Source organism: Aythya ferina, assembly GCF_964211825.1.
Source record: "Aythya ferina genome assembly, chromosome: 4".
Lineage (NCBI taxonomy): Eukaryota > Metazoa > Chordata > Aves > Anseriformes > Anatidae > Aythya > Aythya ferina.
In genome coordinates, this window is record NC_140300.1 from 27378388 (window position 1) to 27402607 (window position 24220).

The following is a 24220-nucleotide window of genomic DNA, read 5'->3' on the forward strand; positions in this document are numbered from 1 at the left end:
TTTTGAAAGTGAACTTTCAAATATTCAGGTCATAACACCTTTATATAAATCTGCATTATTTAATAACACAGTGGTCCTTTCTGAGTTCTGTCCTAAAGTTCTGTTTGTAAATAGTAAGAGACTTAAATACAACTGGAAACAGTAATTCCAGTGTGTAAAAGAACAGCTATGTAAATAGCTACTGTTTCTAAGTAACTAGAGATATTTCTATAAGAATTTAGTTACCTATAAAAATTGCATGAAGCAAAAGATGCAAGTATCCTCCCCATTCTACCTTCACACTGTGGTCAACTATCAAGTCAGTCAGAAGGATCACTGCTATATTGCATCTAAAAACAAAAATAAATCTGTTAGAATAACATAACATACAACCTTTATAAAGAGCTGCAAAAAGCTTAAGCTACTTAACAGTGTTCTTTCAAGCCTATAAACATCAACCCACCTGGATTAAGGGAAATATGTATGCGCACAATGAAGACAGAAAAACTCCAGTCTTACAAATTTAAAGGCTTTAAAATCTAATTTTTAAACCGCTAAATAAGTAAAACCACAGAAAATAACAGTACCATCTTCATCTATTATATTTAAATTGACTACCTTTAATCTGCTATGTTTAAATTATTATATTTGTACAATGCAAATTAAAAAGTAATGTATTGTTAATAACTATTAAACAGTTATTTAACAATATTGCTAACGGCTGTTAAACCAGTTACCTGTGAAGAGACATGCCCGGAGGAGAAGTTTCAGGCAAGTAATCCACCAGTGGTGACCAGCAACCTCCAGTAGGTGGAAATGGTAGAGGCTCTCCTTGATTGTGCTCCATCACCTTCAACCGCCAGTTTGAATACAGAGGCATTGAATCACCTAACGCAACAGATAATTAAACCAGAAAAATAAAAGTGAATGAAAACAAAGCATGTATTTCTGTATTATATAGACAACTAAAGACTGTTATACGATACAGAAATAATCCATTTCTGTATTACATAGTCCTCTAAAAAAAATATTTTAAATTTCTTAACAAGCTGAACAACAACAAAAAACCAGCTATAAACAGCAGTTGGACAGTTAAGGATGATTCTACAGAAGCCAAACACATAACGTATATGTGCAGAGTAAGATTTTGTTGAGCAAGTTCATAAACATGATGGAGGCACATAAGGAACAAAAGACAAAGCTATCAAGTAGAGTTTCCTTGAAACTGAAACCTGATGTAAGATAGAAAGTTAAGACTGGGTCCCAGGACAGTACATAACTTGTCTGGAAGAGTTGCATTTTATTATAGGCTAAGGATATATTTCTCAAGAGCGTCTCTTTATAGAGCTCACTAGCAAAAATACATCAGTCCTACAATTTCCTACAGGCCTGATATATGTGGTAACTCAGAACTTGCCACTTTTTCAGCATCTCAGTGCTTGAATAAAAGTCACTGGCTTAGAAATAAGTACATTTTTCAAGAAGACAAAGAAAAACAATTAGTTTTTGATTAAGAGTGTTTCAAAAGTCCTTGAAGAAACACATCAGTTATTTTGTATGAGAGTACACTGTGTTACACGTGCAAAATATTCTTCTGTTTTTAAATGAGACATGTTAGATTTTAGAACAATCTATTAAGGGCAGAAACAGAAAGGAGACTGCCTCAACTCTTCAGTCTGTCAGTGATTCTACCAGTTGCCCTTTCCGAAGCGTGGCTACAGATGTTTCAGAAGTTCACACATGTATCAGCTCATTATCACCTTCTTGACTGGAGGTGACAAACTTCTCACTGACAGAACATTTGAATTATCATCTGCTTCAGCATACCCAGTCTTGCTACCATAATTAGCTAGCAAAAAATAAAAATGACCATGACTATGATATTAGACACTGCTCTTGCAAGCAACAAATAATACACTGCCTACCCAGAAGGTCCACCAACCTGTTACTAACCCAAAAGTGACAAAAAGCCATAAAACTTTAGCAAATCTACATGGCCATGTCCAGACTTTACAACAAGCTCTATAGAGGACACTATGTTCCATGTCCTTGAATGTGACAGTAAGAATGACCATATTCATTCTAAGCTTTGTGGTCTACACAGACTCAGTTATTAAAGAGGCCATTTGGATTAATACTGGACATTGTTGCTCCAATAAAACATGTGACACACTATACTGACATGCAAAGCTTTTGGGCAATGATAATTTGACTTACTGTGGTAAAACAGCAGCCACAGTTAATAAGCCTGTGTTTAAAAAAAAAAGGCCTCCAAAAATAGGAGGAGTTTCAGAAGAGATTTTAACTACTTTCTTTACCCCTGTACCTCAGAAAAAAACAGATCATAGATCACAAAAAAATAAATTAATGAATTAAAACAAGTTTGAAAATTAATTGCACGTACAACACAATATCCTTCTTCTCTGCTGTTTTTTCTTTTCCTAAGATTCTTTGAAAATTTTGTATGTTTTTTTTTCAACAGGACAAATACTGCTATTGTTTAAAAGAATAATTACTAATTTTATATATATTTTTTCCTTTTCTATCATCTTTTTCTCATTCATCTGTTTTTCCTCCTGCTAGTCTCTCTTCTGTTTTTTCAGCTTAACCTGTCTTTGGTGTTGGTAGTGGCAAAGAAAATGAAGTGAAACTGCTTCACTTGGGATGATTTTCAAAACTCATTCTAGAGGACAAGGGAATGAAAGAAAGCATGGTATATTCCTTGCACTTGCTATTGTAAATCAAATGTATGCTAGATTTCAACAGCGGAAATAAGGCTGGGGAATGTAATAATTTTTTAAAGGATTCATGCAAAAGTCTCATTATTTGTCACTGATATTACCTATTTCCTCATGTTTTACAACCTTCAGCAAAAGTATTAATTTTTAAAAGTTCTATTTTCTACACATAGAAGTAAATTTAAATTAAAATATTACTTTTTTCCTCTTCATATGATCCTCCAGAGCTGCTGCTGTAGCGAGATTCTAGTCTGTGGTGCTGACGGTTTAAGTTACTGTTCAACCCGCTGTAGATGTCTAGATGTACATAGCTGCAGGAACAAATAAAACAGCACTAGTAACTGACATTCTGTAATAAAAAATAATCATTCAGAGTCTCTTAGTAAAACTGTATATCACCAACACCGTTATGCAAAAATATTTGATCTTACAAGGACTATTATATAATAAGGCACATCTCCCATGTGCCTGGTGACAGGACGAGGGGGAATGGGCTTAAGTTGAGCCAAGGGAGTTTTAGGTTAGATGTTAGGAAGAACTTCTTCACTGAAAGGGTTGTGAGGCATTGGAACAGGCTGCCCAGGGAAGTGGTGGAGTCACCATCCCTGGAAGTCTTCAAAAGACGTTTAGATGTAGAGCTTAGGGATATGGTTTAGTGGGGACTGCTAGCGTTAGGTCAGAGGTTGGACTCGATGATCTTGAGGTCTCTTCCAACCTAGAAATTCTGTGATTCTGTGAAGATGGCAAAATATCTCAGTTGTATAAGACCTCCTGCAGCAGTGCTATAAAGAGGATTCAAGGAGGTAATCCAGTACAAATTGTATTTCTGTTAGAACATTCCATTAACATTTAGATATATTAATATGTTTTACCATTATACATTCTTCTCAGTAATAACGAACTGATCATTTGATCTGATTCTATAATCTGGCGCAGAAATAAATATACATACAGTCCAGGATTGTCTTACTTCATTAATCTGATAAACTAGAACAAAGTCAGAGAAATGAGAGAGCAAAAAGCACAATTTCCAAGTTGTTTTGACATAGTTTCTATAATTCCCTCCTCTTTGCAAGTCCAAGATATACACAGTATATTGTATCAAAAAGGGAGCCAAGGGAGGTCTTTGACAACAATACAACAGATGCTACAACTTGCATGGACTTTGAAAACTGCGTTCATTACTTTAAAAGCTTCTTCATCTCCAGGCCTCAAAGCAGCCAAATACCTGTCTGTACCTTGCTAGGCCAAATTCTGGATGACATCATAGATTTAACAATCTTTTATAATTTATTTCCATCTTCTTAAAAAGCAATTTATTTTAATTCAAGTATATTTAATTGAAGAATTTAAGTATTGCATATGTTTCTGTCAATATACTTACTAGTATAAATATATTTATATAATGGTCCCAGAGAAGAAAAAAACATTCCAATGGGAAAGTATATAGGTATAAGTACAGAAATACAATTACTTTTGTATATCCTCTAGAAATATTTACTAAGGTTCAGAAACAAATCATCACAAAATAAGCTGATTTGTAACCTACCACATCACACCTACTATACAGCAATGGCCTGTGTGCATATTTTTCTGTGTGCATGTTTCCTCATGCTAATTATAGAATCTTTCTTTCGCTGTAAAGTTGGCTAGCTCACATTGAACACACAATGAAAGCAAGCCCATAGGCGATTTTGAGTCCACACCCTGACTAATTCCATGTCAGCTGTTTGCCTTCCACCACCCTCACACCAGTACCACTGTTTGAGAAGTTTCTCCAAAAGATGACTCTAAAGAACCCCAAAAATTAGAGAGGGAGGCATCTGTTTCTCAGCTAGCTGCAAGGGATCTTGCTACACATAGCAGAGATTCAACTATTGTAAATGGGAGAATAAACTGGCTATCAAAACATGGGAACTGCTGATTTCTTGTGAGCTAGGAAACACATCTGTGAATTGGCTATGTTACTAAAACGGTAACATTTGCATTCAACATATCCATACTCACCTACAATATAATCACTCTCATGTAAACATATACAATCCAGTGTAATAAGTAACTAATTTAGATATCTTCAACAATATAGCCAAAGCAATGCAAAGACTGACCTGGATTGGTACCTTATTTTATTCAGCTTCCTGTAAAGGTTTTAAAGTTCAAATTACAATTAAGGCTGCCCATGTTAATTCCAAATAGATTTCCCATTCTAAAAACACATTGTACTCACACAGTTTACACACATGTATTTCCTGCGGTGTAGACATACCTAAAGCCACAGACATGCTATTTCTAGCAGCTACCAGGAATTCTTGTAATTCAACTAGTAACTGCTTTTTGAGGAGATACTTACTTCTCTTCAATACTGTCTTTTATATGTTTACTGTCAGGGTTGCCATCTGTGGGAGCCACCATTGTATTGCTACTAGAAGTGGTACCTATGAATTATGGACAAAGAAAGAGATTGATAAGTGAATAAAAAAAAAAAAAAAAAAAAGCAGTCTTAAGCAATACACGATGGCCCTTATTTACTTGTCCATGCTAAGAAGCACAACCACACATGCACTATAGCAACAAATACAAAATGAGCAGCAGAAACCACTTTCACGTGGGAGAAATAATGTTGTTTAGATTAGAAGATTCCGAACTGCTACCATAGTTTCACCAACAGGAAAAAAAAATCAAAAGAATTCATTCTAGGAATCTCTGAGTCTTCAATGTAAATTAAGTAGAAATGCTTGTTTTCAAAGCAGGATCCAGATAACTCTTTCTTTCTTTTATGCTATATCCTATTCATCTGTAAAATGCACTTGGACTTTGGTATGCAATTTATTCAAATGACAAACAGATTAGGGATTAAAATTTATCAGCAGCATGCAGTGAAGCCTGCATCAATCTTTTTTGAAGAGAAACTTGCAAGCATCACACATAATAGATGACCATAACTGGAAATAATTTTGCAACCTCTCCACATTTTGCTATTCTCAATATACACTTAAGTGCAAGTGCCCCATGATTTTTTTACACTGTTTAAACACTTCCACGAACAAGTGTCAATGTACCCAACCTTATGATCCAGATAACTGCCCTATAGGTGATAGCTGCAGGCTACTCTAGAATACTGGCAGCTCTGCAGCACAAAAGCTTTAGCCTTGCTTAGATACCTTCACATTGAAGACCTTTGGGGCTCACTTAGAAAGATGCTTCACCGAAACTATACAGCTTTTCCATGTATTTCTCAGCATGGTCTTGGACTGATGTATGTGATAGACACTTTTTATATTTTCAGAGATATTTTTGGATGATTTACCTATTGCATGTTAATTGTTAATTATTTCTAAATAAATTATCCTAAATAAATTCACTTAAACATCCTCAAATACATTTCTATAGATGTAGCTTGTCTATCTAACATTAGTTTATATGGATTTGTAAATTGCTTCTGTTTAGCTGAATGGACATAAAAGGGTATTAGGGTATTATTGAGGGTATATTATATATTGAAGGTAAACAGTGCAAGATCTGAATGCAAAGTCTAACATATACACTGATACAAGGCTATTCCTTGTGAGATTATCAGATGTTCTTTAATGAGAACCCTGGATACAGCAAAAAATGCAAATCTTGTAGATTTGTACCACAGACCTTCTAAAATAGACTTTCTACTGTAACTTACTTTTAGAAACAGAACACTGAACTCCTACTAAATATTTACAGATATTTAAACTCCGATATTTTAACTGATTGATTATAACATATTTATCATTGACAGCAGTAATAGCTTAATTCTCACCTGAAGTGACAGAGGGGATTTTATAGCTGGAAGTAATGCGGTAGTATGGTGGATTATCCATGTGAGTGACTCCTGAACTGACAGGATCTGTAAGCTGAAGTTCACTCACTAGCTCTTCCAGCAGTTGCATTGTTTTGTCTCTACCCAAATAAACAATAACTTTCTTTACCTGACAACAAAAAAAAAGTATATTTATATAAAATAACATGTAAATAAAATAAATTCTTAAGGTAGTCAACTGATTAAAAAAAAAAAAGAGAGAGAAAGAGAGATTTGAATACCTCAACTCATCACAATCAGGATCTACCTGTATTGCTAGTGATGATACCTGCAACTGACTTGCTCTGCAAGTAAACAAAATTGCTTTCACAGCTGGAAAGAGCAGCAAGCATCAGAAACATCATAAAAATAAATCTTAGTTCAGTAACAGTTTGTTAAGAAATGAAAGAAAATAGATTTTTCTCACAAAAGTTTCATCAACATCTCAGATTAAAATTATACAGGATGATAGTACAAAAAGCCAAAGTAAGATGTGTTGTTCTATCATTTCTTTTTGTACTTCACTTACATGTTTTATAGTTTTTGATTTGTAATGAAAACAATGAATGTTGATTAAGAGTTCAATCAACAAACTAAAGATTTCCTTCGTAAGAACAGGATATTATAGGTCCTGATACTTGGCACAGATTTCTCTCTCTTCCTGCATTTACTTGATATCTACCTTTTTGAACTATTGGCAAAACCTATTGTAATTCTCTAATGAAAATGTTATTTACGGAACTTAATCTTAATTCTTCCTAATGAACAGAAACCATCTATTGTATTTGATTTGCATACTATGAAGGAAAGGAGTTGCACAGTAGACTGATGCAGACTTAGCATCCTGAGTAAATTGTGATAATGGTAAGTTTCATGAACAGAAGACTACCAACACTAGAGAAATTATTTTCTCAAAATCTTTTCATTCTTATTACAAATATTTCTATCATTTACCTGATCAATGACAAGCCTCTATAGTTTCAGAGGTTCTACAAGCTGATCTTTAAGAGTTTCAGTATACCATGTATTAATTACATTGAAAAGTATTCCTTGCCTCTGGAACTTTTAACTGAAATAGCAAAAGGTTTTCTTGCCAGGGACAGGGAGCATCCATTTAATCCTATAAGCTTATTTCTGGAATTAGTACACTAATCACAGAATGGCTTAGGTTGTAAGGGACCTCTGGAGGTCATCTGGTCCAATCCCCTGCTCAAGCCAGGACACCCAGAGCATGCTGCCCAGGACCATGGCCAGGTGGCTTTTGGGTGTCTCCAAGACTCCACAGCCTCTCTGGGCATCCTGTGCTAGTGCTCAGTCACTTGCACAGTGACGAATTGCTTCCTGATGAGCAATTCAGAGGCAACCTCCAGAGCTTGGCTCCCCCCTGTTTGCACCTTTCCTTCACATTGAATCCCATTTGTTCATGGTATTCAGTGGTCATAAAATATGGAATGACAGTATTAAGCTGTTAGAAGTCTGGATATCAGAAATCCCACCTTAAATTTTTTTGATTAGTGGTCTTTACTGTTAGAGACCTGAGTAATTTTTAAAATACTGGTAACGCTAAGGAGACTCATACCATATACTTACATAAGGCAGAAGGCTGGGTTCACTGTTCACTCCACAGATACTGATTAGGAAGTGCAGAATTATTTTCAGATTCTTTGGCCAGCTGTCTGCCAAAGTAGTCCAGACATTTTCAATCTCTGACCAAGCCACTTCATCACCATACTAGAAAACAAAATAAATATCTCTCTTGAAAACTCCAGCAGAAAATAATTTTTGAAAGTGGTCTGTACTAATCTAGTGACACAGTCAGAAAAGGAGACATTAATCTTAGAAGAAGCTGTTGCCTTTTTAACATTCCAGAACAAAGTTATCATATTCTCACTTGCATAAACAAATTCTGGAAAAAGGTATGTATTTATTCATATTTGTGAATATGTATGAATATGGATATTTTAAAAGTAGAAAATTCGGCTAAACGTATTTGTATTAATTTTCAGTAAATATATATATAAAATGTACGTTTTACACACATATATATTTTACATATATATAAATTTAGCAGAGACCCCCTTGTCCCAGTTGCTGACAGTTCTGAGTAAAATTCCATTGACAACAAGATGAATAATCATTAATTTGTAATTTAAAACATAATTACTCTTCAATAAGATTCAAAGACAAAGAATTGGCAGTAACACTGCAAGTGAACAACACTTTTTCTCTGCTGGAAATTGCTATGACAGGAAGGGTAAGGGTCAATCAGCCTTCACTTACAAAATCTGTTCCAAAAATCCATTTTGAGATCATAGGTATAGAGTGAACTGGGTATTATCTATCCAGCCAGATGTCTATATTGAAAAACAACCTATATACTGTTACTACATATAACACTTACCATAACATTTATATTACATTTTTTCTAATATCTCAAAACTATCTGGTATAGCCTAGGTAAGTAAGCCCAGAAATATGAACGGTAACTCTTAAAAGTTTGTAACTATCTCTGAACACAATGCCCTGGAACACTATGTAATTAGATTTTACCTTTGCAGTCATATACATCAGATTGTTCAGAACCATGGCTGTAGCCTGTGGAGATCCCCAGCCTTCTCCTCGTAGCCAGCGCCTACTGTTCACCATCATTTCTCTGTCTTTCAGAGAATCTTCTTCATCTTCATCTTGCCGCCGAATGGTTGGCAAAGGTTTCAAGTCTACCAACTCGATGTTATTCATCCATGGCAGCAGATAATGCAGCATCACCTGTCTTCCAGCTGGGTGAGCTGTTTGGATTCTCTGACTTACTTCTGTTATTCAAAAATTACACAGATGAATTGCAAATAAATAATTAGAATTGTTTTGGTAATAACAACCACCACCACAAACCCAGTAGATCATTAAAAAAATATTAAAGTAATGCTGGTATTGAAGTTTTCTTTTTTTTCTTTAGATGACTAGTGCAATTTCGTAACGATGAAGACAGTCTTCATTAGAGCAAACTGAAGACTGCTGGTTAATACTATGGCTTAAAAAAACTAAATTAGTTTATGCTTATATACACGCAACTATACACATACAGAGTTGCATGCACAAACACAGAAGCGCATACTGGGTTCTGGTAATTCTATAACCGCAGATTGCTGGAAGTTCTGATCAGGTAAGCTTAGTATGTATCTTTCCACTTCCCGTTCATCTCATGTATCAATTTTTACAAAATTTAAGCTAGTTTTACTCTATTAAATTTTTTTAAAATTGAAAATTGAAAACAGAATCCAATCACTATCTGCCAGTTTCACTTGTGTAGAGAAGAAGGCACAAGCAGTGCTTTCCAGGGAAAAAATGAACCATGAGGAAAATGACGTGCAGGACAAGTTACACCCACACAGTGAAAAGCATGGCAAACCAGACCGATGAGTAAGGTTCCAGCACTGCACATGTATTATATAATTAGTAAGGACAAACCAATTTAAGTTACCAAATGGGAACCGTAGAACAGCCTTTTGTGTTTAATAAGTCTTAAGAATTAGTAGCTAGAGCAAAATTCCTCTAATTGAGGAGAGAATTGAAAACCTAGAGCATGTAAAAGTATACTGATTTTGGCCAAAAAAAAAAAAAAAAAAAAAGCATTTAAAAAGTTTTTCTTACATTAGTCATAGTTGTTTAATTGATGCAATAGGTTACTATTTTGCAACTGTTTAAAAATGCTACGGAATATTATTTTTAAGCAGGCTGCAGTAAACAAGGAAACACTAGAAAGAACAACAGAAGAACTTTGAAAATCCGCTGGAAATGATGTCACTAATAAATGATTTCTCCTGGATATTAGAGAGTCAGTAAAATATCTTTGATTCCTTGTTTCCTCTTTAATGTATTCCAAATATGACTAAAAAAAAAGTTACTCAGTAAATTCCATTATCCCCATTCATTATGAAGATGTTACCTTGTTACCCTGATTTTAGTGCATTGCATATAATTATTGAGAAACAAGAACTACACATTTTGTAAAATGTTTCTGACCCAATGAACATTTTATTTATTTATATTTAAACCATACCTGAGAAGATAGCAAGCGTTAGTTCAGGATAAGTCCTTGCTAATTCTTCTGACAGTTGATAATATGACACAGAATACAGATGTGGTAAAGGAGAAGGCTGACCCAAAACCCCATCTGTCCTCTGAACTTCCAGTTTGTGAGCATAACGGAACATCTTTGGTTCCAAAATCTGTAACAGTAATGTTCAGACTTTGACGCTATGTATACAGCTATAATGGAAGTTTTTATAAAAAACACTTAAAATTAATGTATCTACTGTCTATCTAGATAGATCTCCATATATTTACTGTATTTGCAAACACTGAGGCAATTCCACAGAACAGTGAATACTTCATTTGATGATCCTCCAGTGATAAGTTTCAAAAGTTTGCCTTCTCAAAACAGATTGTTAGTAAATACATACTTTACGCTCTCCTATTTTTACTCATTAAATACGTATTTTAATATAACAAAACGTAACATACTATTGAATATTTTTATTTCCAAATAATATAAATTCCTGCTCATGAGACAAGGACAGAAACAATTTGATGTGCCAAAGATGTAGCAGGAGGCTAAAACAGTTTACACTTAAAATTAATTTGGCTGATCTTAAGTAGTAGCATTCACTTGAGAAGAAAGATGAGGCTGAAAGGGAGAATGTTGTGAATGCTGATACATTAATAGAGGTATGACATCAGTATGGACTTCACTGCTGAATTTAGCTGACAGCAAGAACCCTGGGAAAAACCTTTGCTCTGAGCCCTAAGTGGTACAGATGCTTATTTTTTTAAGCATCAATGCTGCCTGTAAGAGACAGTTTAACCCAAAAGGATCTTGGAAAGCAATAAACAGAAGTAAACAACTAACAGCAGTTCCACTAATATCTCTCCATGTCAGCAGATGAGATGATGTTTGGCATTAGTGAAAAATTAGAAAACTGTTGTAGGACCAAATTAGAAAAATCTTCTTTATGGTATGTTGAATAAGCATACATTGTGAAAATATAAGCCTTGAGTGCTTAGTTCTTGAAAAGAGACATTTCTACTGACATCTACTTATGCCAAGTAAGGATCTGAGCTAAACTATGTACAAAAATAGAAAAGAAAAATATATAACGCATTTTCTTATGGAAAGGACAACTACACAATACCAGAAATATCTTTGTGTTTGTTTTTGTTTGTTTGTTTTTAATGCACAGAGACCATTCTTATTTTAAATCCAAAATAAAGTTTAAATTAAAATTAGCTTACAAACCTGTAATAGTTGCATAGCAACTTCATAGATAGCCCTAGTAGAATCAGCTGCTTTAAACAGTATCAGATTTAGAAGGGTCACTGTATCACACTGGTAATCCCTAGGGAAAAATGCAAGCATGAAATAAATAAAATTACATTTGTCTTTTAAAAATTTGAATATATTAATTAAAGGCTAATTCACAGGTGATATGATATGGCACAACATAATATTTCAAAAAGTTTCTCTAGTGACATACACACAAACAGGGGTGATCTCTATTCTTTAGGGGAGGAAAAAAAACATTCTACATACAATTACACTTTGAAAATGAAAGTTTAATGTTTTGAAAAATGCTATAGTACCTGTTTTGGAACACACTGGCTATGGCTTTAAAACAGCCAGCTGCTACCCGCTTGGAACCTGTGTAACACCGATCTACGGCCCAGTACATGAGGTTACTCTGGTCAGGGTTGAGTTCCAAGAGCAGCATAACTGCCTCGCAGCCCAGCTGGTGAACCTGTATTCAGAAATGAACCAATTAAAAATAAAAATAAAATAAAAATAAAAAAATAAAAAAGGCCAACTTATAAAAATGGCATAAAAAAGGAAAATAGATATTTAATCCAAAGTATCTGTAATATTCAAAATTTGTTCCAGCTAAAAATAATGAGATCACAGTTTAAAATAATGAAAGATAATACTATCAAACTGTTTAACATTCAACTGGTATACACAGACATAGATTACTGAAGCAAATAACTAGATAGCTCTCCTGATATTTTTTTTTCTCAGTTCCAAGTCTATCTTGTGCTATTTACTCTTTCCTGAACACTGATCTGAAAACATCAGATACAGGAAAGCACTTAAAAATAAACAGGAATTCCACAGTGGGATACTAATGAGATTGATCTATGTGGAGACTTACATGTTCCCTTGAGTCTATGTATCCAGCTGGAGCAGTAATTTTATTAAGTCATAGTATCAGTACAATGGAAGCCCCATCTTTTAGATGTATAGCTTGCCTATTTATGTGTAAAGCTTGGTCTTCACAATTCCATAGGACCCCCGATAGACTCTGGTGTTTCACAGACTTCGTGGTAAAAATCTTGTCTCCTTTGAATTTATAAAGCGTCTGCTTATTATTACAACTTAACCTAGCTGATTAGTTCATAAATGCTAAATAGTATGTTTCACTCCTTGGCCTTTCCTCTTCAGTTCAGTTTTGCCTGTGCTTAGGCTGTAATTAGGGACTGCCTTCCTCAACTTTGTGAATGCACAAATCAAGGAAAATGCAAAAATATACGCTACTAAGACAGCTTTGAGTGTAAGCCACTCTAAAGCCTTTGGGCCAAATTGACCACACAACCCATTAACGCATATGCTGAAAGCACTGAGAGTTGCAAACCACTATTTACATTGCCTGTATTACCTTTTTATCCTGTGAATCCAAAATATTATCCAGCCATTTGTATAAATAGCCGTCAGATGAGAGCCCAACATTATCTGCCACAGGGCCACAACACAGTACAGCAGACATAGCCTTTAGAAAGTAATTGAAACACATTACATTTTAGTAACTTGGATACAGCAAATGCGCTTTTATCAAGCCCATTAAAATATCAGAAAATTAACTTCTATTCAGACAAGGGAAGATGACTAAGGCTAATAAAAACTATTTAATATCTTATTCAAGAAATAAAAAAAAAAAAAAAACAAAAACAGATCATACCTTTCTGAAATCCCAAATAGAAAGAATTGTCAAAACCAAGAAGCTGACATATGCAAGAGTTGATATGCCAGTTTTATTGTTAATGAACTTTTACATGAAAGCCTTTCTCCTTAGGCAACTGAGGACTAAAGTCATGGGAAGTCAACATTACTAGTAGTTTTAAGAAATTCCTATAGCAAGCGTAATAGTTTATAGTATGGAAAAAGCCAAGCAGTCAACAATAGGCAAGTAGGTACAACAGAGAAAGAATTAAGTCATAAAGACAACAAGGATGTGAAAACCACCCCCAAAAAGCCCAAATGTTAAATTTGCATTAACAAAATCAAAATGGGAATCTATTTCCAAAATTCATGAATTGCTAACTTACCTTTAATGCACAGTATTGGTGTCTGTTTATTTGCATGTTCCTATCACTGTATCTGTCCAGGGGAGTAAACATGATACTAAAAGGACCTGCCCAATGACTGAACAACATAAATAGACTGTGGCGTAGACTTTGCTGTGGAAAGACACTCCTTCTCTGGTGGACTGTAAGAAGAGCACACACAGTTAGACACACTTTTTTGCTACTGTTTTAGAATAATTGTTTGGGTCTGATTTTACTTTTTGCACTTCAATATAAAAGGAAAAATTAAAGACATACTATTTCAGTAGCATACTAGCTGGATGTAGCTTCATTATTGTCCTGTTGAATGACACTGGCGTACAAAAACAAGCTACTTACTAGTCTAAAAAATCTAAATGCACTGTCAACCAACAGGACTTCTAAATGAGAAAATAACTTGTATCATTCTAAACAGTACCAAACATCCCCCTTAAAAACTCATAATGCTAAAGTTGCACTCAAAACTAGTGATCTAAAATATTTTTATGCAAGTATTCTGAAAATTCAGAATGTTTTTGTTGCTTTTTTAAAAAATAAAATCACTTTATCAGAATATATTAACATGTTTTTACATACCTGGAACATTTTGAATGATATTTGCCACTAAGGCACTAAAATGGCATCGTATATCTTTCAACGTATCAGAATCCTTTTCATTTTCTGCTTCTAGGAGTTGTCTCGTTAGATCAACGTACTCAAGTAAAGTGTTGTTGAGGGAATGTGTTTCATTATCAAGGCCACCACTTGCACTTAAAAATTAACAAAAAATATCAAACAGTATGATAAATTTTATGTATATATATATATATGTATATGTATATTTTAAGGAAAACAATATTTACTTTTATCTCTTCAAAAGAAGTAAAACATCATCATTGCAAACACTGAATTAAAAGTAATTTATTCATCCAGCTTCTGTTACTAGCATATTCTTATATGCTATAAGCATATATATATTATAAGCATATACTTAGCAGTATATTCTTATATATTAAAACTCACTGAAGAATTTTGCATTCTTGTTATATTGGGTCATAAGAATATTAGTAACTTAACACAGAAGCACAACATATTATCGTCAGTCCTGCCCCTACCTGTGACTAATGACACCAGCATCTGCCAACAGTTCAAATATTCGTACTAGTTGTACTCGTAAAATATCTCGACGCCTGCGTCGTTTCATGTTCTATTCAACAAAGGAAACACAGAATTAGATAAGTGGATAAAAAAATAAAACTGAAAATATAGAACTGCATAGCATATAAAAGCATTATTATATCTCTACTAAACTGGCATCAGTTATCTGGGGTACCAAACTTCTAATATAGGTTACCAAAATTACTAACAATTTTACTAGACCAGACAGTAAACAAAAGCTATCCCTGTTGTAACTGCAGGAGATACATGGTTTACCATTACACATATTATCAAAATAATACACTTTTTATTTTATCACTCTCCCATCAGAAAGTAAGACATAAAACAATGAACTGAAGTACAAACTGCAATCCTCCTACATACATGTACTTACATGCAAGACTAAGAAAACACACTATAGCCCAGTAACATTTTGAAACAGAAGTGGTGTTTCTTCCCATTACTAATACTTAATTACAAATTTATTACTAATATTAGCAATAAATACTAAGAATATTTAAGACAAGTAAGAACAGTTACCACAAAAAACATTGAGTAACCATCTCACCGTATATTACTTCTATGGATACATACAGAGGGTTCTAAACCCTCCTGTAAAACATGCTCTCCATTAGAAAATTTTTAGTCATACCAGTCAGCCAGGTGAGCTTACAGCCATTTTTGTTTTAAAGAACTAAATAAAGCTGGTAGACAGTAGAATTCAATCCTATGTCTTAGGTACTACTAATTGCAGGCACATTACTGATAATATAATGATGTAACAACAATGTAAAACTATGCTCAGGTAACAGGAATTAAAAGAATGTGGAAAAGGTTATAGTAGTTTTTTACTCATTTGAAACAAAACCATGTTGATACAGGAATAATAAAGAATACACACACACACAAAAAAACCTACCTCTAATATAAACACATCAAAATAATTTCTAAAAGTAATGTTTTACTTTGTTTCCTGGTATACTGACAGTTTTTAGGTGCAGAAGTTAAACAACATAACTAACTTTTATTTACTACCATTTGTGAGAAGATAGATAAAACTGTGTGAAAATATCCAATTACCTCTGGCCTTCTTTCAAGTGCTTCCTTAATTATAGGATGTAATTCTTCTATTAGTTCCCTGAATTAAAATAAGAGTTAAAAGGATAATAACAATCATTAAATTCACATCTCAACTAAAAGATATTTCACAGCAACTAGTGTTAAAATTTCATTTAAAACACCTTTAGAGGTTTTCTTTCTTTACCTGTAGCTTTCTGAAATAAATCAGGATTTAAAAAAAGAGATGTTTCTGAGAAACAGATTTTCCTAATTTAAAGACAGACCAAGGATACCAAGGACACCAAATGGATGTCTCAATAACTACCACTAAATTTTAATTTCCCAAGTATTATGGCATATTTCTATTAGAGATGACTTTCATTCATTTGCTTATTCAGGGTTTAACAAAAGCTGATGTTGCAAACAGATACTATAAGGAAAAAAAAAAAGATGTTGGCAGCTTATCATACTATGTTCTTTCAGTTGTCATGATGCATTTAGTTGTTAATAAATGTTGCTTCTCTAAGGTCAGTAACAGTATGCTGACAGACTAGTCAGACTAGTCTCTATGAAAAATGAAAAACATCATGTTTTGATGTTGTGGTTACATTCCCAATTTGTTCTGAAGCTCCAGTCTTTATTATTACTCAGTTCCTTCTGCCAAACTGCAGCTATCTCATGACTCTAAGAGGGAGGACAGAGGACAGGGAAAGAGATCAGTAGATATGAGATACATGCAGACAAGCTAAAAGCTTGGATAAAGCTTACTGATTTTACTTTGATAATTGGTTATCTACTAACTACCTCCACCACTTTAGATTTGCTGGAGCATGATCCACATTTTTTCTACTTTCTGTGCGGTTCTAATTTAGACATAACAAAAGCATAATCCTCTTAAGTTTTCATGGTAAATGACTGACTCCTCTGCCACACCATTCAAAGGTCCTTCTTCAGGAAATGCATCACAGTGTTGGGAAAGTTGCACAAATTTTTGTGGTCTGCTCAATTACAAGAGACTTAAGTATGGTTGTGGATAGTTTCATACTTTCTTTCAGACTAACGAAAAAAAGAATTTGGAATCTTTTTTTTTTTTTGGTGGTAAAACATACTAATGGGTCATCTTTCAGTGGAGAGCACAAGACACCTAGACAAGTTTATGTGATTACTAAGAGAAAACAAAAGAGAAAAAGAATATTCTAGCAGCTTTAAGTGGTGTTATTGATAATGAGTTTCATTACTCTCAACATGATGAACATTTCAAATGTTAATAGTCCATAGCCTGTTTTTTCATAGAAAAGTCTTAAACATCAATAAAGGCATAAAATAATAAAGTTAGTTCAACCTCTTATAATCACTGTCACACAACTAAGTGCTAGCAAAGACAGTGATAATCCATTTCCACGGATATATAATGCTTAAAAAAGCTGCAAATGTCTTTTTTTTTTTCTTTTTCTTCTTGAGCTCTGTTTCCCCAACTTCATAATCAATTAGTATAAAAACAGATGAAACACGACAATTACCTAAAAGCTCCTGGGTTGGTCCTGCCAAGTCCCAGTACAAGGGATTCTGTAATTTCCATGCTCTCAGAGCGCATCATTGGAACTATGTGCTTAAACAAGGAAGAAGGGGACGGAATGCCAATGATCTAAGAAGAAAACGGAAATAAAACAGAATGAAGTTACCTAACACATAGGTGGTGACATTAAAACATGCTATAATTACAGATTCTTCTCACAATAAACACTGATTTGAACTACTTATGATAAAAATAAAGTTTCTGATCTTTGACACAGACAACGTATTTCTAAAATAGTACAAAAAGCACGTCCTCTCTCTACTGTGATCAAGAGGGCTGAAGGTAATTGTGAAGGCCTCAGAAAAATCAGTGTTTAACTACCCTTGTGTTTGCTGTTTTTTCAGTTAATTTACAAACCTCTTGTGGAGATCTTTTCCCATCTGTTTGGTACCCACTGAGGCTCTCTACTGAGTACATAACAGAGTTGAAATAAGATTATTACTAGATCAGTTCTTCTCCAAGAAGTGCTGGGAGTGCAGCTACACAAAATCTTCACAGTCAGCTGAGAAGCACAGCATTAGATATCTTTGTGATATTCCATGAATTTGAAAATCAAATGTATAAAGTGACCTGTTGGGTTATGTGGCTAGCTTTGGACAACATCTTTCTGAGGCTCTTCCATGTTTATCTTGAAGACGTTCTGACTATAGGCACGTTTCTCTTTTCAGGGAAAATCTTAAATGGGAATTTTGTTAGCTCTTCAATTCCCACTTGCATATTAATTTAAGAGGACAGCCTACAATCATCATGCAAGATCTTTTGGTTCTTTAAAAGAAAAAGTAAACCTGTTGAAATGATGATGATGACTTGTATGTTTAATGTATCTGGCCTCCTTAAGAAAAGGAATTGGACTGCAGGTGTCCCCCTCCTTCTGCCCTCAAAGAGAAAAAAGTTTCAGTCTAAAGTTTCTCATATTTAAAGGGGAGGATCTTGGTAACAAACAACCAGAATAGGCTGCTTCTGCCAAAAACTTGCTCAATCCATGCATTATCTTCACTTCTACTTCATCTTCTACAGGAAGCCAAAATAAGAAAAATAAAAAGCAACAAACAAACAAACTGAATCTGCAGGTGATATGAAGTAATGCAGACAGAAAACTGATTTGTGGTTTGGAAAAATATAACAAGATCCATCATGCCTGAACAGATCACTGCCTCAGCTAGTGGTATGAGAGGCTACTTGCTCAGAATTACCGAGGTGTACTGACAGGAAAAAAAAAAAAAAAAGATTAGAAAACAAAACATTTCCTCATTATCACCAGATAAGACTTTGAGACTGGGTTTGCATTTTCGTTACATGATTAGATGTTGCTTGAAAAAGCATAGGCAAAAAAGCCTCTACAGCACCAAATGGGAGAAGTGCACTGAAACACTATCCTAAACCAATGAAAGACAAGTGTATCCTAAAATGTGTTTTCAGATTAATTACACAAGCTTTTAAGAATCATAATAATTATAAGCCTTGAATATTTCTCCTTCAAATCACATGTAGTTAGAGGTATTTATAGTAAGCATTAGAAGAACCTACTCTTGAATCAATGCTATAACCACTGTCAGGAGTAGACGCCAGCGTCTCAGGAGGGGAACATCTCACAGAGCCAGTGGAAGTGGAGGAGTTTGAAGAAGATGCTGCACTGCAGCAAAGGATCAGGTAGTTTCTCCAGAGCCCAATGTAGGAGTCACTGCTTGTAGTAGTATTCACTTTCTTTGCATTGATAGGACTGCTGTTTAAAAAAAAAAAAAAAAAAAAAGGTCAACAGGTTTCATTTTGTTTCTGCATTGAATTCATTTTAAAATTATACATGTCCTTGTTTCCACAACTGTTAACACTGTAAACTCTGAATAAATTATTCAGAATAGACCTGTACATATAATAGTCAAACTTGTTGAACTACAATATTGCCAAAGGCATGAATTAATCTTTACAGCAGATAATTTTTCTTTCAAATAGAACTGCTTCAACTTTTTGTTACATAAAGCTGAATTAAACCCGTAGAAAATATTAGCAGTGCACGTTATCTTACTGAAACGTGATAGCATTACAATGATGATAAATCAAAAATGAGCTTACTTTATATCCACTTGTGGAGACAGCAGATGGAGTCTGGTATAAGCAAACGTCCAAGCATAGCTTACAGCTGTTGGGCAGTGTTTGGGAAGATTTTCCTGTTTCATAAAACTTGAAAGGCTTATAATCCATGGATCTTGGGCTTGAGTCACATGTGCAAATATCCATATATGTGATGGACTGACCACATCAAACTGGTGGCTGATTGGAGAGGAACTCCAGTCAGCCAAAGTTTGTAAATCTATTGAACTGGGACAGTATAGTAAAGTTGTCTGTGTGCATTTGGAAAAAATAAAAATAAAAAAGAGAGAGAACAAGAAAAAAATTATATCCATGCATATTAAATAACATTTTTTCATTGTTAAATATCTAATAAAATCTTGAGTGTCAAAAGCATACTTGGGCATACATAAGGACACATTACTTAATTAAACCTAATTCATATTGTTTTAGAGAAGTTCCTAATATGGCTAATGACAGAAATACACTGCTTGGAAAGGAACTGGATATTAAGTAATTCTAAATTATTAAAAAGGCCTTTTGACTCATGATGACTTATTCTTCCAAAAGATTCTAGACTCTTAAAGATTCTAGACTCTTAAATTCTCTTGAATTCCAACTCATTTCCTAAACTCAAACACAGAAAAGCTTCTCTTTGATACTTAAGGTTTAAAAATAAATATATAATAAGGAATTCAGCTGTCATTGATACTTATTATGGCTCTCATCATGGATAAAGGACACAATGCTTGTTAGACACTATATAGCTGCAGAAAAAGGCAGTGGTCTTTGCTTCCAATAACTTGTGATCTGTGAGGCAAGTGGAAAAAAAAAAAAACAGACACAAAGGTATTTGTGTGTGTCTGTGTGGTCTGTGTAATGTTCTCATTATTGATCAGAATATGTACAATGTTGTCATCAGCTTCACAACATTCTTAAATTTTTTTTGAGACCCTGGGAGGGCTTTTTTTTAATGCCTTTTTTTTTTTTTAATTTATTTATTATTTTTTTTAATTTTAAAAAAAAAAGTAATTAACAGCTGATAAAATTAGCCTGAATGTAATGACACTGATTTAAAATACATACCATTTATCTGGGACAAACAGATTTAGAAAAATACATCACCTTACATCCAAACTAACATGAAACCTGTCCTACCTGATCAGCCCCAGTAAGATGTATGAAACTCTCCAGGATAGAAGCACTTAGTCTGTCCATTACATCTATAGCCAACTCATCATCACTCTACAAAATACAAAGCATAAAAAACTCAAAGTCAAGAAAAGCACCACCCTTTCATTAAGCAGTTACATGAATATGCCATCAGCTCTTACCTTAGAAATTTCTAGAAGTGTAAACAAGGCCCTTATTTCTCTAAGCACGCTGACTGCTAATCTTCTGGTTGCAGGCCTTGTGCTGCAAAGAATGACCAAAGCGAAGCCTTCCACCACATGAAATACATTGGAATAAAGGGTCCTCTCCAGAGGAAGGGTATGGGCAGTCCCATTGGATACACCACGCTAAGAAACAGATCACAGAAGTTAAACAATTTAAGAAAAAAGTAAACACAGCCAAGTTATAGTTCTTTTAATAGCAATGGCAGAATTAATTAAAAGGTATTTAGGTCTTGTTTGGCTACTAGTCATATTTTACATTCTGAGAATAACATTATATCAGCTACTTGTTATTTTTTGTCTCTCTCTGAATTCAGTCCAAACAAATACCACAAGAAAGTCTTTCTTATTTCACTTCCTTACATGAATTATGTAGCGAAGGCAGAATTAAAAATAAGGAAATGACTCTCTCATACTTAATACCATATAAAATTATTTGAACCCCTTCTATTTGTTAGTGAAAAGTGGTGCTTTTTCTGTAGATCTACTGTTTAACACTGCTGTTTAACGTATTTCCAGTCCTGCATACTGACTTTTGATGTAAAGAAAAATGTGGCATTGAATTAGTGTGTAGAGACTACTTAATAATATTACACTGATTTTTTTTTGCAAAAATATTTAAGATAATAGGTCTAAGAATGTTCATGCACTGTAAGAAAGTAAACTGACTTTTCAGTAAACTGAAACAATAAAGCTTACTAATAAAATTGTACGTAGATTAAAATATGTTTAATACCAAAGGACCTTATTTAAAAATACCTGAGAATCTTGGGTTTTATTGTGGATTTGGGCTGCTTGTTTCCACTGATTTATGAGCTGCACTAACATTTTTACTGCATTGTCAAGAAGCGTTGGATGGACATCAGTCACTTCACGCACAATAAAATATACAAATCCTGAAAGAACATCTTCCCGCCAATCTGGAAAATCAAGCATTAATGCTTGGAGAGTATTGAAAGCCAAGGCACGAAGTTCTTCATCCATATGAATTGTCAGCCTGTTTAGAAAAAATATCAGTATCATCACCCTAGATTTGCATATTTTTAATGAGCCTTTACAAATTAAAGTTTGGTGCTAACTGTACTTTCTTGTAAAATGTAGAATACTTCCAAAAAGATACATCTCTGCACTGTATACATCAGAAATTGGCTACTAACAGAAGATCCTGCTACTAATAAAGTAAAATAACACAAGAGTTCAAAAAACTGAATACAAACATGTAATTTTCAAGACTGATCAAATTTTTCAAATGTGCACAGGTCTGGGGCCCCCCAGATGTTGATCTGTTAGAAAAGGTCCAGAGGAGGGCCATGAAGTTGATCAGTTTGAGTTTGTAATTTCAAAACTAAAAGCTATTCTGTATTCCTACACCAAGACCTTTCTTACATTTTTTTTTTTTAAAAGGAAGGTTTATTGCTCTAGTAATAAGTGAAGACTGCCTGTATGTACCACAACCCCTGGTTGCCCATTTATCTCACCTACTTATCAGTACTGATAAGGCACATTCAATTTAAAATAAGATAAGAGATGGAAGAACATGCATAGTGTTCTATGCAAAATGCAAAAAGGAAGCAGGTTAAGTAGAGAGCGTGCAAAAAAGTCTCCCATTAGCGTTTGTCTCATTTTGGTAATGTCAGATAAGCATGCCTTCACAATAATCTGCAGTTTTATCAACAGGAAAAAAAATGACAGGAGTAACAAAATGATTAAACAAGTGTAAAAAATATAACAATAGAAATATCTACTTTCCAAAAGTTTATCTCTAAAAACAAGTGCAAGATCTTCCAAGTTAAGTTTACCTCCTGCTCCTCCAGCCAGTAATACCTGACCAACTGATGAGGTAGAACAATAGGAGGAATAGATTCTGTATGCGCTGGACTCACACTTTATATTGCACTGACAAATAGCTTTTAAAAAGAAGCTTTCACTACAAGCAAAATTTCATTTCCCTTACCTTGCAAGCAATTCAATGAGGTCAGTCCTGCTCATGCCGTCTGGAATCAGTCTTGGGATAGCAGCAATACAAGTTCTGAACAAATCTATCTTAGGTTTTCTTTCACCCCTACAAAACCAGTTTATAATCAACAAAACAACAGGAAAATCTACTTCAGTATATCTTATGTCAAAAAAAAAAAAAAAAAAAAAGTTTTAGCATTAATTAATGAAATTAGCCTTAATTTAATTCAAGTAAAAAGCCAACATATGTAACGTATTAATGATGGCCTCTAAAACATCACAACATAAAAATAACCATGACAATGAAAATACCGTAATTTTATACATACGTAATCATGTCTTCAGGTTCTTTATTAGACATCTGCACACTAGTCATGCACATGGGTCTTCCAACTTCTTTGTCCAAATGCCTAAGAATGCTGTCCAGCGCTTTTCTGACTTGAGGATAGTATATTGACATTCCTGAAATGGCAAAGAGTTCCAATAACCTCTTTCACTATTCATGTTCTCATTTAATTTTTACATTTTTATTAAAATATTTGCCACATTCAGCTTGGGACAAATTTCTAATTGTACAGAAGATGACATGAAACACATTTTAAGTACTAAAAGAAAAAAAAGCACATTAAGTGAGCAGTAGGAGGCTCTGTATGAAAGTAATAGTTTCTCTCAGGAAGAACATAAACATCGAAATAATCATTAGTTGCTTTTTTCTGCTCTGAACATTTTAGTTCTAGTTTGAAACAGGCCCTTAGAGACAACTACCTCATCTGCAAAAGATCAATAGAGCAATGGGCTCAAAAATGTCTTTCTCCACTTCAGCTGTGTATTGAGGCATTCTAGAGTGCCATCAAGGGAACAAAAATTGCCACGCTAATTACCACAGTAATTGCACTCAGTCTTCTGTGTGCTAATTTGGCTGTAAAAAACATATTTTAAAAAAGCCAAGGATCCTTTTATATACACCAGAAGTTCAACATTGTGTAGCAGCCCTCTCAAAGAATCATGTTAAAGCACACTACCATTACCTTCTCGCTAACAATTAAAATAAATACAGAAATTAAGTTACGCAGATGTACTCTTTGAGAATAACTGA

General features: G+C 34.1%; 1 protein-coding gene across 11 annotated transcripts in view; it reads right to left on the reverse strand.

Annotated features, from left to right (window-relative positions):
- Positions 1-24220, reverse strand: part of FRYL (FRY like transcription coactivator) — a 170668-nt gene that overhangs the window by 41324 nt on the left and 105124 nt on the right. For all 11 annotated transcript variants that reach the window (XM_084518260.1, XM_084518252.1, XM_084518261.1 and 8 more), the window contains 23 exons: positions 23454-23586; positions 23123-23230; positions 21928-22165; positions 21109-21294; positions 20933-21019; positions 19778-20046; positions 19235-19430; positions 17652-17776; positions 16153-16210; positions 15030-15121; positions 14512-14684; positions 13918-14078; positions 13251-13361; positions 12184-12338; positions 11840-11939; positions 10604-10772; positions 9097-9356; positions 8137-8277; positions 6508-6676; positions 5068-5152; positions 2916-3028; positions 717-867; positions 226-329 (listed from right to left, as the gene is read on the reverse strand). In XM_084518260.1, the coding sequence (XP_084374386.1) occupies positions 226-329; positions 717-867; positions 2916-3028; positions 5068-5152; positions 6508-6676; positions 8137-8277; positions 9097-9356; positions 10604-10772; positions 11840-11939; positions 12184-12338; positions 13251-13361; positions 13918-14078; positions 14512-14684; positions 15030-15121; positions 16153-16210; positions 17652-17776; positions 19235-19430; positions 19778-20046; positions 20933-21019; positions 21109-21294; positions 21928-22165; positions 23123-23230; positions 23454-23586 (3384 nt within the window). The remainder of the gene's footprint in view (positions 1-225; positions 330-716; positions 868-2915; positions 3029-5067; positions 5153-6507; positions 6677-8136; positions 8278-9096; positions 9357-10603; positions 10773-11839; positions 11940-12183; positions 12339-13250; positions 13362-13917; positions 14079-14511; positions 14685-15029; positions 15122-16152; positions 16211-17651; positions 17777-19234; positions 19431-19777; positions 20047-20932; positions 21020-21108; positions 21295-21927; positions 22166-23122; positions 23231-23453; positions 23587-24220) is intronic.